The sequence below is a fragment of the Canis lupus genome, chromosome 19 (genome assembly GCF_048164855.1).
Source record: "Canis lupus baileyi chromosome 19, mCanLup2.hap1, whole genome shotgun sequence".
Classification (NCBI taxonomy): domain Eukaryota; kingdom Metazoa; phylum Chordata; class Mammalia; order Carnivora; family Canidae; genus Canis; species Canis lupus.
In genome coordinates, this window is record NC_132856.1 from 10,086,460 (window position 1) to 10,103,850 (window position 17,391).

The window sequence follows — 17,391 nt, forward strand, 5'->3', positions numbered from 1 at the left end:
CACACACACACACAACCCTGAGAGCTGTCCGCGGTGCTAAAGGGTTTGGGGTGCCCGGTGAGTCTTGGGGACGTTTCCTCTTCCTGAGCTGCTCCCTGAACAATCTGCTTCTTCCCCTTCCCACTTCCGCTCTGCCTGGGTCTCCAAATAGGAAGAGTTCTACATTTATTCTTATTAGCTGTGTGACCTTGGGCAAGTTACTCAACATCTCTGTGGTTCAGTCTCATCAGTGGAAGGCCAGAATAGCACCTACTTGGGGTGTTATAAAATTTTGAGATAATCCACATAAATGAAGTAGCTCACGGGATTGTACAAAGTACTTAAGCAACGTTCACTGATATTATTTCCTTCCTCCAGGTAGGCATATTGATGACCTCTTTTGTGTTAAGGGCCAGAACTCAGTAAATGGTGACTGTGTGATAGCATTCTGGAAAGCCCTCTGCCCATGTCTTTGAACTCTGACTTCATGGTGTTAGAGATGCAGACATACTGTGAGGATGCAATCTCCTCTATCTAGGTCACACTGCAGATGAGGGTGGTAGTCAGCCAGGTCCATTCTCTCCATGCCAATTACTGCCTTTAAAGTCCCAGAAGTCAATCCCTCCACCAAAGGCAGGGCTCCATAAGGCAGGGGCTGTGAGTCACCTGTACCAGGACTGAGCTGTCTGCAGAACTTGTTTAAAATGAAGGATACCCCCACCCCCTGCCCATTCCTAGCTAAATGAAGATCTCAGCAACCCCAAGTCTAAATTTCAGGCAGCCCTGGGAATCTGTGTGGATAAATAGGTTCCTAGGTGACTAGGGCCCACTGACAGCCTGTGGCTGCATGTCCCTGTCTGAGACTGTCATGTTAAAAGACACAACCCAGTCTTCAGTTGTCTTTCTGCTTTATCTGACCCTTACCTCAACCCCTTCCAGCACAAGGAAGAACAGTAAGAACCTTCCAAATAACTCCACAAAGAGAGCAACCAAATGATGCAAGAGAGCAGTTGTTCAAAAAGATTTTTATTTTGTGATCTGTGTCAAACGGTCTCATTCTCAGTGCAGGTGGATCCCTCCTCTCCAGGAAACAAGAATGGGAAGAGGGGAGTCTTTCATGAGGTCTCAGCCCCCACAAGCCCCAGGGACTTGGGAAAACCCACACAGTTCTGAGAATTGATGGGAATCCCAACAAAGACTAGGGTGGGTGAAAGGCAATGACAAGAGGGGTGGTGGTCACCAGTCAGGAAGCTGGGGGTTGGGGAACCCCGTCCTTAGCCCTGCTTAGCTTTGGGGCTGCCATGTGCATGATGGAGAAGGAGGAGTGAGAAGATTTCCCTCCTATCTTGAAGCACCCCTTGTCCAGGCATGGCTTTGATTCCACTCAGGGCTCAGGTGAGAGGAGCAGGAAATTGTTGTGGGCTGGCTACTTCATAAGGTGCTGCTGCTGGTGCCCCGGAGTCCAACACCACGGACAAACTGCTCCAGTAGGCCTCCAATGGCACCAGAGGGACTGGGGGCTGCTGCTCGAAGCCCCACTGTGCTACTGTATGCGGCCAAGAAAGTTGAGCGTACTTCCTGCAGCCGAGTCTCCCGCTCACTTAGGGCTGCAAGCCTATGAGGGGGGAAGGAAAGGAGGGAGAATTAATGTATTACCCTGGGGCAGGATCCAACATCCTTATCCTCACACCATACTACCTATTCTTCTGCCTTTGTTAGCACAGGCCAGCACATGTCCTGTGGCCATACTACCCCAGTGGTTCAGGCCCCAAACACTTGTCCTGTTCCCCTCAAGAACCACTCCTCTCAGCTCTCAGGTTACTGCTCCTACCTAGAAGCAGCATATTTTAATGGGAAGGGCAAGGTGAGCAGGGGGGAGGTTTGCACTGAGGCACAAATCTGAGACTTAAGGAGAGACCACAAGATGAGGCATCAAGCTTTGGCTGACCAAAGGCCTCAGCCTTCTTCAGGCCAGGACCTGGAGCATCCTGCAAGGAAGTTCTTGTCAATGTTCTAGAGAGGCCAGAGTCCTCAACTGGAAACCCCTGAGGCTCTGGCTACATCTTCACTTGCTGTGTTCCCTAAGCAAGTAGCTAGCAGGATTCCTGTTCTGATTCTATTGCTTTTTGTTCCCTGGCCTCTACAGACACTGATCACAGGTGGAAGACAGGAAGCCCCTCCTCTCTCCTTGTCCTGGAAATACAAGTCAAGAAGGGGAACAAGTGAAAAAAATGGCAGGGAGGAGAAGTGCATGAAAACTGAGGCTTATCAAAGAATTCCATGAGGCTATTTGACACTTTGAAAGGTCTTTAATAGAAGAGGCCTAAGGTACCAGCCACATTCAACCTATGGACTAAAAGGTATGCAGTCTAGGGGTGGGAGGGACATGGAATCAGAGGAAAGGTCAGGAATTCATATGGTGTTCACCCTAACTGTTCCCTGGAGGGCTTTCTCCAGGGATCACAGATCTATACGACACGAGCCCTCATGTTCCCATCCACCTGAAAAATCAAAACTAGCCCTGACCACTAACTTACACCAAAATTTCCCCCAAGAGACCAATCTCTATATGATCCCTCCCAGGAATTTGTCAGAAGTAACAGCAATGTCTCCAATTCCCAAACCCAAATGACTGTACCCCAGGGCCTGGAGGGAACAGATGGAGATAGGAGGATAAACGACAGTCCTGGGGTATGTATGGGGAGAACAGACATAGGGAATGTAGACTGGTGCGAGTGGTATGTATGAGTGGGTGACTAAGTGTGGGAGAGAGACAGAGAAGCGGCAGGTTCTAGGGTGAAGGAAAGTCAAGCAGCTTGGCAGCAGCTCTAGGAAAATAGAGCTGATGCTTGATTCCTGCAACACCATGAACAAAGTCTTTCTTGGCATTTGGGGGAGACATGTGGTCCTAGATCTTCTTTATTCTCTAAACTAGGTTTCACAGAGGCTAGAGGCTGTGTGTTCTTCTTTAGCTTTTCCTTACAGCATATAACCAGGAGAAATTCAGAGTGGTAGTTTGTATTCACAGGGAATATCCAAAGGTCCAAACGTGTGCATTCTCACTGTCCCTTATTTCTGGGAGGCAAAAGAGGGAGAGATCTTTTAGAGACAAAGAAAACTGGAGCCCAGAGAGGATATGTGATCCACTTAAGGATACACAGCAGGCAAGGGGTAGGCAGGCAGAGATATTCTAGTGCCATTCCCTCTGGACAGATGAACTAGCAGGCTCAGAGAGGTCAGGGCTAACATCCTAAGATGTAGCTGGTAAGCAGACAGCTAGGAGTTTGACTAAATTTCTCTGATAACAAAGCCCAAGCACCAAATCCACATACCGTATGATCTCAGGAGGAATCAACCCTGACCCCACACCTACAACTGCAATTTTGGAGGCCATGAGAACACACAGAACCTAGCCTTCTTCTGGCAACCACCCAGATCTTGAGGGTTGGCTAGGAGCTCAAGAGAGCTGCCCAAGGTATAAACTGTAGGACCTGGGGCTGGAGTTGCCTATTTCAGTGGTTAATGCCAGTTAAGTGAGGGGGTGCTATCAAGCAGGGGCGAAGATGTCTGCTTCCTCCAGAGATGGCTCCTGGGCTTACGCCATCCTGGAACCCCAAGGTGCAGGCTCTGTCTGCCCTCAGCAGAGAATCCTTCTTAACAGCCTATGGCAACATGCCTCTGACCTACCTGTCAGCCCTGGTGGGTATGAGCCAAATTCTGGTGGTGATGATGAATCCCCAGCACCTGAGGTTCATTCAACCCATCATGGGGAGGGGCAGGCCACTAGAAGCTCTACTGCTTGACATCCATGAAGCAGTAAAGCAGGCAGGGGGCAGGGGGCTGCCACAGAGGCAGCCACTCAAGCGGACACACTATTTAAGAGTTGGAAGCTCAGTAATGGAGCCTTGAAGTGAGAGGATTTTATAGGCTTTGGGATTTAGTATCCCCATCCAATTTTCTTTCCTGACCAGAGGCAAATGCAGCAGACAAAAGGGGAAAGAGGATGGCAAAGAACCCTTGGTTTTACTAGGAGCAGCACAGCCCTTGAATTAACCTAGCTCCAATCCAGCTCTGGTCTCCACCATACACCTACTTTCACTACCCCACTGTTCTGATTTCAAAGGATTCTCATGTCAGGCAGAGCCTCAGACAGAAATAGAACCTTCTATAGTTACAGTCCAGCCAGCTTTCCCTCAGGGTGTGCCCCAAGGCACCTGTGGACGAATTTTGGAGGCTCTGGAGAGTGAACACACAGTGCAACACACTTACAGAGCAGCCCATAATGCCTCTTTCATACCTCAGGAGTCCAGGAACAGTGAGGTATATACTTAGCTGAGACACTGGGGAAGGGCAAGGATCCAGGGCCAGCTGCTGCCTCACTCCTAACCAACACTCTTGATTGCTCACCAGCTTCTGATATGGGCAGGGGAGCATCCTGTCTTCTCAAGCAAGACACTTACAGACAACTGTTAGGGAGCTCATCCGGGAAGCTGAAAGGGAGAGAGGAGTCTGTGTGCAGGACAGCCCGTTCCTGAATACTGCCACAGCCTGTTACCATCTGCCAGCTGCCAAAGTCTGTGGAGAGAGAGGATCCGGGCAGGGGATGGTCCACTGATCTGGGGCAGAGAGGAGAGAGAGGGAAGATGATGCACAGTCAGTCATATGCCTGACAGGGGAGGCCCTGGAGGGATGGGGGTGGGGCTATGATGGTCCTGGACCATAGCCACAAGGTTCTGTTGGTAGAGCTTCTGTAAACCACTTTCTTCAAAAGTACAAAATCAGCTGGATAGGTTGTGATTGAGAAAGAAGAGTATAGACCATAAGGCAGGCTCAGGTGTGAGGACAATGCTTTGTGCAAAGACTTACAGAAGCAAAAGAAGAGCAAAGCAGAATGAGAAGAGGGGAGCCAGCAACCAAAGCCTCAGGTCAGGGGATGCCTGCCCTGTGGCTGACATAGCAAGTCCAATCTCAACAGCACCAAAAGGAGGGGAGCAAGGCTGGATGCCCCAGGAACCAGGGAGGCAGGATCACCTCATATTCCCCCAGCATGCAGATTGGCAGGGTGGGGAAGCCAGAACTCAGGGTCCAATGAAGTCTTATCAGAGCAATGGGAGAACAAGCTTCTTGGGGACAGTGGAGGGTGGTGACCTAGATTGAAGAGTGAGGTGATGAGCGCCCTGAGGCACACCCCTCCATGCTTTCTCTGCAGCACCTTCCAGGAGCCGTAGTTTGTATTCACAAGCATCAACCCAGCAAACTCACTAGCTATGCCCAGAGGGTGGGGATGATTCAGGCAGGCAACTTGACAGCTTCATCAGGCCTTTTTCAGATGGAGGTTTGGGTGGTGCAGGGAGAAGAGTGTTGCATTGGGAATCTACTGCTGCTACCACCTTCTCACGGACAGCTAACCTCTCTCTATGGTCTCAGGGCAACAGCCCACCCAGTGGGGGTCGGGAAGGAAGGGAGGAAATGGGAAGACCGCACACAAGGCCCTTTCATCAGCTACCCCAGGTCTCCATCTCCAGAGAGACATCATCTTTGTTTAACCCTTTATTCTTTAATTCAAGAATAGCAGAAAGTGTTTCTGTAGGGACCCAGGAGCAGACAGAAGCATCAGTAGTGGTATAGGGGGTGGGAAACAGAGAAAGGCATTTGCTGGCGTTGGCCCACCTAGTTAGCTGGCATCAACATCTCCTAGTTTGAGGCAACAGCCCTCATAAGTGGCCATCCCAGCCTCATTCTCAAGCAACTGCCACCTGAGTGATGCTCTGGCCAGGTAGTGCGTCTCAGGTAATCTTTAGCCATCCTTATCTTGAGACCAAGAAATGGCAGTCCAGACAGGTGAAGATGCTTACTCAAGGTCCCACAGCCACTGAGTGCAAGAAGAGATTTTTAAAGCCAAGTTTGATTATGGATTTGTCCTACAACAGAACCACCTTGAGACCAGAGATAACAGATGGTTTTCTACGTTAAAGCTGCCATGAATAGGAACCCCCTGCAACATAGAGACTTCCACATTCATCATTCCTGCTAAACTCTGGAAGGTGTGTGACAGAAACATCAGGGATGAGAGAAGAACATGGTTTGCTACCTGGTGGAAGCCCCTCATGCTCCACAAAACAGGGTTTCCTTATTTCTAGATGGAGAAACTTGGTAGGACTCAAGCAGTCTGTAACAAAGAGACAGCTGCCCAGGAGAGGGCAAACCACACGCCACAGTCTGGTAGTTTCCCTATGCTTCCTCCAGGTTGTGCTGGGTCTTCAGTCAGTATAACTCCACTGAGGTCAGCCTGGTGCCACAAATCTCATCTACTGTTCAAATTTTAAGCACAGATTTCCTCTTCCAGTTTTAGCAGTCTGTAGGAAAACAATTGCTAAACACTAGAGTGAGGAGGGAATGGAAGGGATGCTGAGTAGGATGGGGGCACTCCTGGGGCTGGGAACATGGAGGTTTCTTATGCCACCACCTGGCACTCCCCAGGCAATCAGACTCAGACTACCAATGGAAAAATGACAGAAAGATGGAATGCGAGGATTCCCGGTCCCCTTAAGCTAGTCACTTTGCTTCCCCAGTGTCCAGCAGTTAGCACCACCAGGCAAGAACCACATTTGGAGTAGCGAGGGGATAGCTGTGGAGTGAAGTAGGCAATATAGACAGCAACAGTATATGATCCCAGGGGATAGAAAGCCATCTCAGCAAGCAACCATCCTTTGCCTGTTTTACAAGAGTGAACACATAGGCTACAAACAAATCTTCCTACTTGAGGCTTTTGTCAAAGAAAGGATTGCAGAGCAATTGTTCAGCTCCTAGGTTTGAGATCAGGGGGCTATGCTAAGCAGAGAGGTGCTCCTAAGTGCCAGTCTGGATCAGCTGGCTGGAGGGGACACCTAAAGGTGAAAGCAGACAGTCCCCAGAAGTAGTACCTGTACCTGCCTAATGAAAGAAGGAAAACTTTGCAGTCTCAGTACACAGATGACTTCATCAGCTTTATTAAGACCCCATACTCTTCAGTCCTGCATCTTTACTCAAGCACAAAGCAGGAAAAAAAAAAAAAAAAGAGGTCCAAGTTCTAGCTCCTCTAATCTACCTACAGGGCCAGAGGGAATATGGGGCCAAACTATGCTCAAATTGGAGAACTGCGGAGCCGATGATGCTTCCAAGGTCACCTGTCCATATGCCTGGATCTCAGGGGGATCACACTTCTGCCCAGGAGACTGGGTTTTTGGCAACATTTCACTCCGTTGTCTGGATACAGCCTAGGCCCGTCTTTATAGCACCAAAGAGCTGCAACTCCCACTTTCCCCCCAGACACCCAGAGTAGGCAGGACTCAGGCAAGTTATCTTTTAGATAGTCCTTTGTGGAAGGAGGTACAAGAATACCATACAAGCAGAGCTGGCCCAACCCACACAGCTGAGGCAAGAATAAACAAGTCTGCCCTGAGGTGCCTAGCCTGGCCTTTTACCTAGCTGCCTAGTGCCCTGACATGGCCCATTTGCCCTCAGATATGTGAATAAGGACAGATCCTTCACAACCACAGTTTACTGAGCTTTTGTGGAAAGAATGAGTATTTGCTATATGCCAGATACTTAGTTCTATGATCTTATTTAAACCCAAACGTATGGAAGCCAGAATCATTACTTGATCTTTAAAGGTGGAATGAAAAAATTGAGCCCAGGAAGGAAGTGATTTTTCCAAGTCTCACAGCTAGGAGGGGCAAAGCTGAGACTGAAACTCAGCCCAAACTAGCCTCATAATACACTGATCTTCCTTCTGGATAAGGGACAGTAGGGGCTTCAGGGGTTGGCACATAATTTTCAACTGGAATAAAGCACAGAGTTGATAATTTATCATAAGGAAAAGAGGTCCTCATGTGATTCCTGGATGTGAGAAAGGAAGCAGCATGTCCCAGGAGTGGCTGTTTACCATTAGGGAAGCTGGCCAGAGGGCAGAGCTAGTACATGGGAGGCGGCAAGGGGAAAGAACCACAGGAAAATGGCATTGGAGCCTTGATCAGACTACACCTGAAGGTCACATTCTCCACTGGACTTTTCCATAAGAACCACCAGTTTTCCTTGATTGTTTAAACCTGTTAAGATTTTTTTTTTTTTTTTTTTGTTAATTGCATCTGGAAGCACCTGAACTGAGGCTGGCACAGAAAGCTTGAAGGCGCACAACTAGGAAGAACCTGGGAGTTGCCTCAGAGGTTTACACAGATAAGAAAACAGAAACTCAAAGTCATCAAGTGACATGTCTGAAGGACATGCAAGGAATGAATGTCTGAGCCATGATCTAAAATCCCAAACTTTGACGGGGCCTAAATGTCACCTCTAATCTACACTTATTCCCTGCCGAACCCCCAAACCTCTAGGTGATGGTCCCATAGCCTCTGCCTAAGTGACTGCTTCCAGGATTGGGGCTTTAGGGAAGAATCCTTCAGTTCAACAAGGTCCTGAACTCACAGAGCAATTGACTTCAGAGATGGTTAAGACAGGATTTCTTACCACATTTGAAAAAAACAAAAAATCCATACATCAGTTTTCTGCAGCCTGGACTTTAAACATTGATGTGTGTGTGTATGTGGGGGGGAGATATGGAGGGATGAAGAGGGAGAGAGAAAAAGATAGAAAGAGGGAGAGAACCTCTGCATTCCTGCAGCAGCCCAAGAAATATTTTAGGGCTCTAAGTGTCCTTTCTGGCAATGCATTTAGACTTCTTACCACTCATCCTTGGTAACAAGCTATGATCCCATGCAAGACAATGTCAAACATGGGACAGGAACCCTATGTGTTACAGAAATCAATCTGGTTTTCTGCATCATTAAACACAGCCCAGGACAGAGCTCGCTGCTTATAATGAGCAGTTGGTATGTGCTGGAAGATGGCGCAAGAAGAGCTAGCTGGGCAACGGGAGTTGGTTCCTATGTTTCTACTTGGCTATTCAACCAGGCTGCTGGGTGTCCCTCAGCCAAGTTAATCTGCTCCTTAGGCAGCTTGGCTTCAAGCTGGGCTCAGTGGTGGCACCATCCCTCCTCAGGCATGGACGGTGCTGTGCTAGCAACCCCCCACCCTTAAAGATGTCTGACTCTGGAGCAGAGACCAAGTGGCTGAGCCACTTACCAACCAGGACCTTAGGGGGCTGGTGAGCTCAGAGCATTGGCCCTGCCTAGTCCCAGCCCCCAGCCCTGTAGTTGGTGAGAGATTTAACAATGGTACAGAAATGCAGCTCCATCAGAAACTGTTGCAGTGGCAGATAATAATGCAAAAAGTCACCGGTGTCTTCTCAGAGAGGAGTATGGGGTTGGGACTGGCTAAGAACTACCACCCCACAGAACTTTCTTCCCAGCCCAACACCTACTTCTTAACTTTGAACAAAGCTTTACAGACTCCTTTCATAGGGAAGTCCTGCTTTAAGAACATATGCTTATAGAACTTGGAGCATTTGAAACCCAAAGCATTCACATTATGAGGGGAATTTCAGCTGTCACAGATAGCTTTACTAAAGCGTTTCTTTCCATACTGTTCCCTTCTGCTGCATTAAAAAGCTGATTGGCTGTTGTTACCTAAGAGAGGCAGGGATCCCTCAGGCACTTTAAGATAAAAGAGACTAAATTAATTTTAATTTTAATGAAAATACATAATTAGAATGCTCCAAATCCGAATAATCTAGTCTTTCAAAACCTCTGGCAAACAGGCGCCCAGTCCAGAACCTTGCTGCCTGGCCAGACCAGCCGGGCTCCAAGTGGCCATTCCCAGAATAGACTGGCAGAGCCAAACACTTCAAAGCAGCCCAGCCCACGCCTCTCCAAGGCCTTGTGGCCCATTTGGGCCCAGCTATTCCCAGCCTCGACCAGGCCAAGCACAAAGGACTGAAAGGCCCAAGGACACCCGCACCCTCCCCCACCCCCCCTCCTTAGGGAAGGGCCTTGTTGCTCTCCTGGGCCAACCGTAAGAGTCTGAGCCACCAGTGCAGGCAGAGAACCGCTGCTGAGACTGCCTCCCACCCAGCAGGAAGGGGGCAGTAATAAAAAGATGGGGTGTGTGAAGAGGTGATGGAGTGCTGCCTCAGCGGGGGAGCCCCGAGCAGTTAAGAGAGCAGGACCCGAGAAGATTAGGAGGGCTCTTCCGGTCTCCTGCCCAGCTGTCCAGCAATGCTGCACAGGCAGGAAGGGAGGTGGGGACAACGAGCAAGAGTTCCAGGCCAGAAGTGCGAGGGTTATGCTGTGCTGCCACAGCCCCGGGGCAGCCCTGAGGAAAGCCAGGCGTGCAGACAAAGGTGGCATGGCAGTGGGCGCACACAGGGAACAGGAGCGAGCACAGCCACGTGGACTGGTCTGCCTGGCACCACCTCTGTTCAGCTATCTTCTCCAAACCTCCTGTGTGGTCGGAGGAGTCACGGTCTGTGTTTAGAAGGCTCGGCTACACCACTGGCAGACACTTCAGCACTCCAGGTTGAAGGGCTCACCTTCAGAGGGGAGCACACCGGACTCGTCTGGTCAGTGCACTCCATGGAGCTCCTCCCGGCCTACAGCTGATCTGCTTTGCCGCATGGGGAGGGTGCTCTTCCTCCATTGCCTGCTTTTTGCCCATGGAGAAGAGCCAGAGGATGGGGATAGGAGGAGGGCTGCAGAAGTTTTAGGTCTTTCCCTGTAATATGCTCAGGACTTGGGGGCTCAGTTTCCTCACTGTTAACAGGCCTGCTACAAAGAAAAGATCTGAAACTTCTGGAGCAGTAGGTTTCAGAGCTGGGCTCAAATCTGGGGTAGACTCCAAGGCTTATGCTCTTTATGCTAAAAGCCCCTTTCTCCTTGGAATTTATCAAGGACCTCTTAAGTCACACACTGCTATGTTCTCTCCAGAAGGCCCAGACGTTCTCAAGACTTTAGAAAACAAAGCAATTCACAGGATTCTTTCCTGTGGATATGACATGGAAAAAGTGGTATGGGGTCAGCCAGGAAATGCTTTCCCCAAGTGCCAGACCATCTCTCAATTCTAAACCCCTACCCACTGCTCAGCCTTAATCTCTTCTAGAAAATGTTATTCCCACAGCACACTCTGGCCACACCCGTACAATCTGGCTGAGTACTCTTCAGGTGTAGAGTCTCCCAAGGTTCGTCCAAGCCATTTACATCTAGCCCAGCTCTCCATCTGTTCTCTTTGCTGCCCCTCCAATTCAGACATGGAATTTGAGAACCTAGATCCATCTCTTTAAGCAGAATGTGAGGGTCATGGGGGCTGAGACCCACCAAAGGCAAAAGGAGAGGCAGCCCTGACCCTGCCCATCACACTACAATCAGTACACCTTCTAGATTCTCCATCTGCTAAGGCTCTGGAAGGAGTCTCAAATCATTCTATAAACCAGCTCTTACCCAAACATTAACCCATCCTCCAAATGGGTAGGCCTGCAAGCTTGTCAAATCCTTCTGCCTCCTGGGTACACTGCCCACCAGGCCGCATGCCAAGGAACTCTGTCCCAAGACCACCCTAAGACAGCAGCTTAGGGGCTGGAACCACATCTCCAAGCTTATTAAGAGGGGAGGGCTAACTGCTTCTACCATTAGGGGCTTTGGAGCTCCTCACCTGGGCTTGGGGACCTCCAGGGGACTGCTACCCATCCTGAAAAAGTCAGAATGGTTCGAGGATGAGGAGCTGGAAGACTTGGCTTCCCCCAGCCCTTGGTGGGAAGGCAGGCGGTCCTCTGAGGGCTGTGGCCGGTTCCAGAACACGCTCTGTGGAGAGGATGAGTGGCTCTTCCTCCTGCAGTATAAAGAATAGGGCTGTGCGTCAAGGGGCCACTCTGGGCAAGCACTCTGCCCACTTTTACCAAATGTCAGGGCCCAGTCCTTACCTCTACCAGGAAAATGCCACATGGGGATGGTTATACATTAGCGTTCCCTCAGGCTCAGCCATGAGCAGCAAGGATTGGGTCTTCATAGAGGGAGTGGAACATCCAAATAATGCTGGCCTACTAGCCTCAGAGTATATGCTAGTTTCTTAACAGCTTGGTAACTGCCCCTCCGTCCAAATGTTATACAAAAGTTTGAGTTATTTGTCTAGAGACAGAGTCATCAGATTCTCAGGAGTTCACCCTCAAACAAGATCTCAATTCAGAATCATCATTTTGTACTCACTTGTTTTCTTTTTTCTAACCGGCCCCCCACCTCCCAGCCAAATGACATAAGGGAGCTCCCCTACAGAGTCTCTTTTACACCAGCCTCCCCTCACCCAGCCCTGTCTGCCAGCCCTGTGCCTTCTTTCTTCATCCCACAGGGAGCCCCAGCCCTTTATGTTCCTGAGCCACCACGGACAGTGCCCCTCACCAACCAGATGGCTGCCTCTGAGGTCTAGGAAAGACAGCAGGGCATGGAGCTGTGCTCTCAGCCCTACTGTCGGGGGGCCCCTTTGTTCCTGGGCCTCCCTGGAGCTGGTGGCCCTGGACCACAGCGGTGAGCAAGCTTAGTTCCAGCCTGGCCCCTCACCAAGATGCCTGAGTCTGTGCTCCTGCAGGGAGCAGCTCCACGGCCTCATAGGTGAAACTCCCGGCAGCTCCTGGGGAGCTCTCCATGACCAAAGAGAAGTCGCTGCCAAGGCTGGTGGTGCTGCCTCGGTCCTTTCGTCCTGAAAGAAGCAAGTGCCATTGGTCAGCACATTATCTTCTCACACTACTGGTCCCCTAGTTCTTCCACACCATACAGCCTGAGAGAGAAGTGTCTAGAACAAACAGCTCCTCTGTGGTCTATATTCAGAACGATGCACAGAGGAAGGGGAATGTGCTGAGGCCTGTAACTCACTCAGCATACAGATATCTTCCAGAGTGAAGCCTGCATCCCGGGCTGGCAAACTCTTCCTCCTGTGAACAGACACCAGAATAGTGAATTATATTCTGGGCTGGGGTCTTCTTTGTCGTTCCCACGCCCAGCATGCTACCTGCCTGAGAAGCTCCAATTCACTGGCAAATCAATGAGACCAGTCCTACCTAGAGTGCTGAGAAATGTAGGCCGCTTCTGAAAGGCCAGGAAAGCCTGACTCCTCCCTTTTGCCTTGGCCCCTCAGAGTTCAATCTGGCCCAACATTACCTAGAGCTTAGATTTGGAAGGCAAGTGAAATTCAAAGACACCAACTCTCACAGTGCTTGTAAGGCAACTGCCAGGCAAGACTCCTATGTTTCCCAGGCTGGAGGGAGACTCTGGTCCATGGTGGTGGGCTGCATAGAGATGCAGACATAACCTCTGCAGTGGCCCAGCAAAGGGCAGGTGGAAGAATCAGCTACCTCAGCTTAGTGTGGGGTGTTGGGGTCCTCCTGTCCTTAGGTTGGCTTTTCCTTGCAGCAGCATGCCCTGCTTTCCTCGTCACCAGAGACCATTCCTTTGCCCCATAGCCTCTCTGTTACTCTAACTACAGGCTGGCCCCAGCTCTGCCTCCCAGGCAGGAGAGCCTCTTTCCCATTGGCTCTCACCAGGGATTCCCACCCTGGCCTCAGAGGGGAAGCAGGGACGAAAGGCCAACTTGCCAAGCATGCAGGGAATCAGACGGTAAGTGACACCCTGCCTACTCTTCCCAGAGTGTCCTGCCCAGTATGAGAAAACAGGTCTCTCCTCACCTCTGTGTCCTCAGAGCAGAGAATTCCTCAGAGATGATATGCTTCAAAAAATTGAAGCAGAAGAAGAAAATCTGAAGAAACCAAAAAGCAGCATACATGAGAAGACAGCTTTCTCCAAGGAGAGGAATCTAGGTGGCTGAGCTCCCAGGAGAGGGCAGACAGCCACCTCATCAGCCCCTGGTGGACAAGAGCCCTGTCTCAGGGTTCCTGCTGGATATGCTGCTCTAAAAATGGTATAAATGGGTGAGAGTGGGCTTTGCAGGTAGGGTAGATGTGCCTGGGCTAGGGCAAAGAAGGAAGGGAATGTACTAGAGTAAGCCAGTGAGTTTTTAAAACGTCTTCAAATTCAACATGGTGTTCTCAAGCCACTGAAAAGGATAAAGAGAATGCAGCTTTTCTCCTCAGCCTCTTCTAAGAACCCCAAGGAGAGAGGCTAACTGGGAAGAACAGCTGGGAGAGAGATTATTTGGGGGTGAGGAGATTAATGGACACTGCAGAAACATAAAGGAAGGGAAAGGGATCAGATTTTGTAGGAGGAACACCCAGAAAGAGTAGCTCAAAAGAACCATGTTGGAGGGGCAGCCACAGTCTGGCTTAGAGTCTGAGGTGGACAGAGGCAGGAGGCCGCTCCTGACTTCTAGCTGCAACTCACCGCCACCAGCAAACTCTCCTCCCTTCCAGCCAGTGTCCTAGTGAAATGGACCCCATGAAGTGCACGTAAGGCAGTCTCTGCAGTTTTTAAATAAACTCCCCAGTGATTCTGAAAGGTGTGGTCCATCAAACGCTTACTTGGATAAACACCCACATGGTATCCCAGGGCCCCATATGATTTCCCCACACAAACACCGCTCCCCGCCAAAAAAAGGGGAGGGTGCCCAGGTTAGGTTACTATGAAAATGTTGGGTTACATAAAACTAAATAGGTGTCTTTACCACAGACTCTTTAGTCTTTAATATGCCAGTGTGCTGTGAATCTCAAGGGCTGGGTAGGAGGACAGAGTACCGTTTAACAGACCTCTGTTTTGTTTTAAAGCATCAGCGTCTAGAATGTCTGGTGGGGTAAGAGAAAAGCTCACATCCTGAAAAACAACCCTCCCAGCTGAGGACACCCTTTTTGCTTATGCTGAGAGATGGCCAGGGTCTGAATCCAGACCACACTGGCCTCGGCCTCATCCTCTGTCCAGTTTCTGAAGGCAGGATCTGGCTTGCTCTGAGGGTGGGGGAGATGGTGTGGAGGGCAGAATGTTCTGGAGTGCCAGTCAGTCTCAAAATGAGAGGCTGCAAAGGGGCTTTACGGGCTGATTTCAATGCCAAAGTCACTGCCTCTGACAGAGTTCATGGAGGCCTCTGAAGAACAGGCTTATGAGCTCTGCAGCCCTGGCAGATGCGATAAGCACTCAGAGGAAGAGATTTAGAAAGGGAGAGGAGCCATTGAGAGGGAGGAACAAAAGAAGGAGGCACAAGATAAGATGCTTGGAAAGAAGGCAGCCTCAGGAGAGTAAGAAAGATGCTTCAGGAAAAGAGGGGGGCTACACAGGGGGCAGAAAAGAAAGTACTAATGCTGTGTGACAGCTCCCATGCTGGGCGCCTGGACTCATTCTCTTTGTGAAGCAGCACGATCAACACCAGGAGACTCAAGGTTAATCACATTACTCAAGGTCATCAGGTAATAGGTGGGACAGCAGGGTTCAAACTCAGGTCTGACTCCAGGTCTGCGTGCAGGGAAAAGAGGCTGAAAAATAAGCATGCCAAAGAGGCAAAGACTGCAGAAAGCAGAGAAGGATGGGGTGTAGAAAGGGCAGAGAGAGTAAGGAGGGACAGTGCCCAGAGTAAGGAGACCCTGGGGCCCAGCTGGCTGTGCCTGGGCTGGGTTTGTCTGGGCTGGTGGTGAGCAGCCGGGCAGGACCCTGCTTGCTCGGCTGGCCCTGGGGCTTAAAAGTTGCTGAATGGGTGTGAACAGGAGAGAGAGACAGAAGAGCCTCTGGGTTGTAGCTACATGGCTGAGGAGCCCAGGAAAAGGCTTGTATTTTGGTTCCATAACTACAGAAAACAAGGTCACCTGTGAGAAAGATGGCAGCAAAGGCCAGGGGAAGAGGACTGACAGATGGAGGTCATTGCAGCCATGTGGGCAAATGTTCTCTCTACTGCACAGGAGAGGAATGGGGGCTCAGAATGGGGGCTACTGTGCTGGTGCTTTAATGGCCATGCTGCCTGATGCCCACATGCACTGGGCAAGGAACTGCCCTCTATGTATGGACACCAAACAGAACATCATGCTGTTGTTCTCAGAGCCCTGGCATTTGCTCACAGTACCCACCTCCTCTCCTTTGCTGAGCCGATCTACCAACATGTGCCTGAAACAAGAAGGCGAGGAGGTCAAAGCAAGCCACGCCCCAAGATGGCAGGGCAAAGGGGGACTGGAGTGACAGGGACAGTCCACGGCTTTGGCACCACAATCTCAGGTGGGGCCTGACAACCACCTTCAGTCTTTCCCAAGGAGGTGGGACCGCCTTCACCTGTTACCCTGTCATAGGAACCACCACATCCACAGACACACAGAAACATGGCTCCCAAGGCATCGTGCCCACCCAATAACCTGCCACTTCCCGAAGGCTTACCCAAAGAGGAACCAGTCATAGGCCACAGTTAGGTAGAGGATCTCAGCAGGCTTTAGGGATGTGTGGATAAGTCCATCCTGGAAGAGACCAAAGAGACGTGCTTAGAAAGATGATTCCAGCCATGACAAAGCCCACGCCTTGTCCCAGGAGCTGAACAGCAACCACAGGCCCAGTGACAACTAGGCTGCCCAACAGTCCCCAAAACAGTGTTAAACCTAACACTTGCTCTGAACACTTAGGGTCCCTCCCTCCAAAACTCTAATTTCTGGAGACAGTCTTAATGCTCTCAGAGAGTAAATTTTAGTAGATGTCCTCAGCAAGCTCCTTGACCCCATCACCCAGCCCATCCATACTCACAGCCCACAAGGAAAGGCGTAGGAGAGAGATGAAGAGGGGGGTCCGATCCCAGCCTGAGATACAGTGTACCAGCAGCCCGCTGTCATCTACTCAGGAACCACATAACAGGAAACCCAGAAGAAAAGCAAATATGGATGCATGAGAAGAGGATATGCCATCACCCTGGCTTGGTGTCAGAGAGCCATACCATCCCTAGTCTCCCTCTTCCTGGTCGGCCTCCCCAAGATTCTTCTCCAACCTAGTCCCAGGAAGGGGGGGTGACAGGCACTTGTCTCTGTACACAGTATTTCTTCTTTCTTCTGGCTACCTTTCTAGGTACTTCTAGGAAAGCAGTACTGCCCCGGTAATTTAGGTGGGGCTGACCTGCATATCCCCACCCAGCATTCATCAGGGGTCCCTACAGGTATTTTTGGCAAGGCAATTCACTGTGCAGGGCTGTCCCAGGAACTGCAGGACATCTGGATTCTTGGCTAACACCCACCAAATGCTAGTAGCCTTCCTCTAGTTCCTAATAACACCCACTTCTCCAGAAGAGAACCACTATTTAACTCCAGATGTAGGCATGTGACTTTTTTGTAGAGTTGACCATAGTACCTGGTTCAAGGATGGGCACTTGACCCAAACTGAGTCAATGAGCATGAGCTCTGGAACAGAGACTCTCCCCCTTTTCTGGGGGAGATAGGATGGCAGAAAACAAGAATGGTTACCAGCATGAAGCTAACCAGACAGTAGGTATGAAAAACAAGGAGGTATGAAAAATAATTCTTTGTGACATTTCTTAGGCACCTGGGTCTGCTCTGGAGCTTTCTTGGTTATATAAGCTAATACATTCCACTTGTTT

At 50.2% G+C, this 17,391-nt stretch overlaps 1 protein-coding gene across 10 annotated transcripts in view; it reads right to left on the minus strand.

Annotated features, from left to right (window-relative positions):
* Nucleotides 1–989: 989 nt before the first annotated feature.
* MTMR14 (myotubularin related protein 14) overlaps nt 990–17,391 on the minus strand; it is a 46,480-nt gene continuing 30,078 nt past the window's right edge. For 4 of the 10 annotated variants that reach the window (XM_072785242.1, XM_072785241.1, XM_072785248.1 and 1 more), the window contains 9 exons: nt 16,551–16,636; nt 16,194–16,270; nt 15,893–15,929; nt 13,577–13,647; nt 12,768–12,826; nt 12,456–12,594; nt 11,557–11,733; nt 4,440–4,595; nt 990–1,594 (listed from right to left, as the gene is read on the minus strand). In XM_072785242.1, coding sequence (XP_072641343.1) covers nt 1,411–1,594; nt 4,440–4,595; nt 11,557–11,733; nt 12,456–12,594; nt 12,768–12,826; nt 13,577–13,647; nt 15,893–15,929; nt 16,194–16,270; nt 16,551–16,636 — 986 coding nt within the window. In that variant the 3' untranslated portion in view covers nt 990–1,410. The remainder of the gene's footprint in view (nt 1,595–4,439; nt 4,596–11,556; nt 11,734–12,455; nt 12,595–12,767; nt 12,827–13,576; nt 13,648–15,892; nt 15,930–16,193; nt 16,271–16,550; nt 16,637–17,391) is intronic. The other 6 variants (XM_072785245.1, XM_072785244.1, XM_072785249.1 and 3 more) reach the window with 4 other exon arrangements.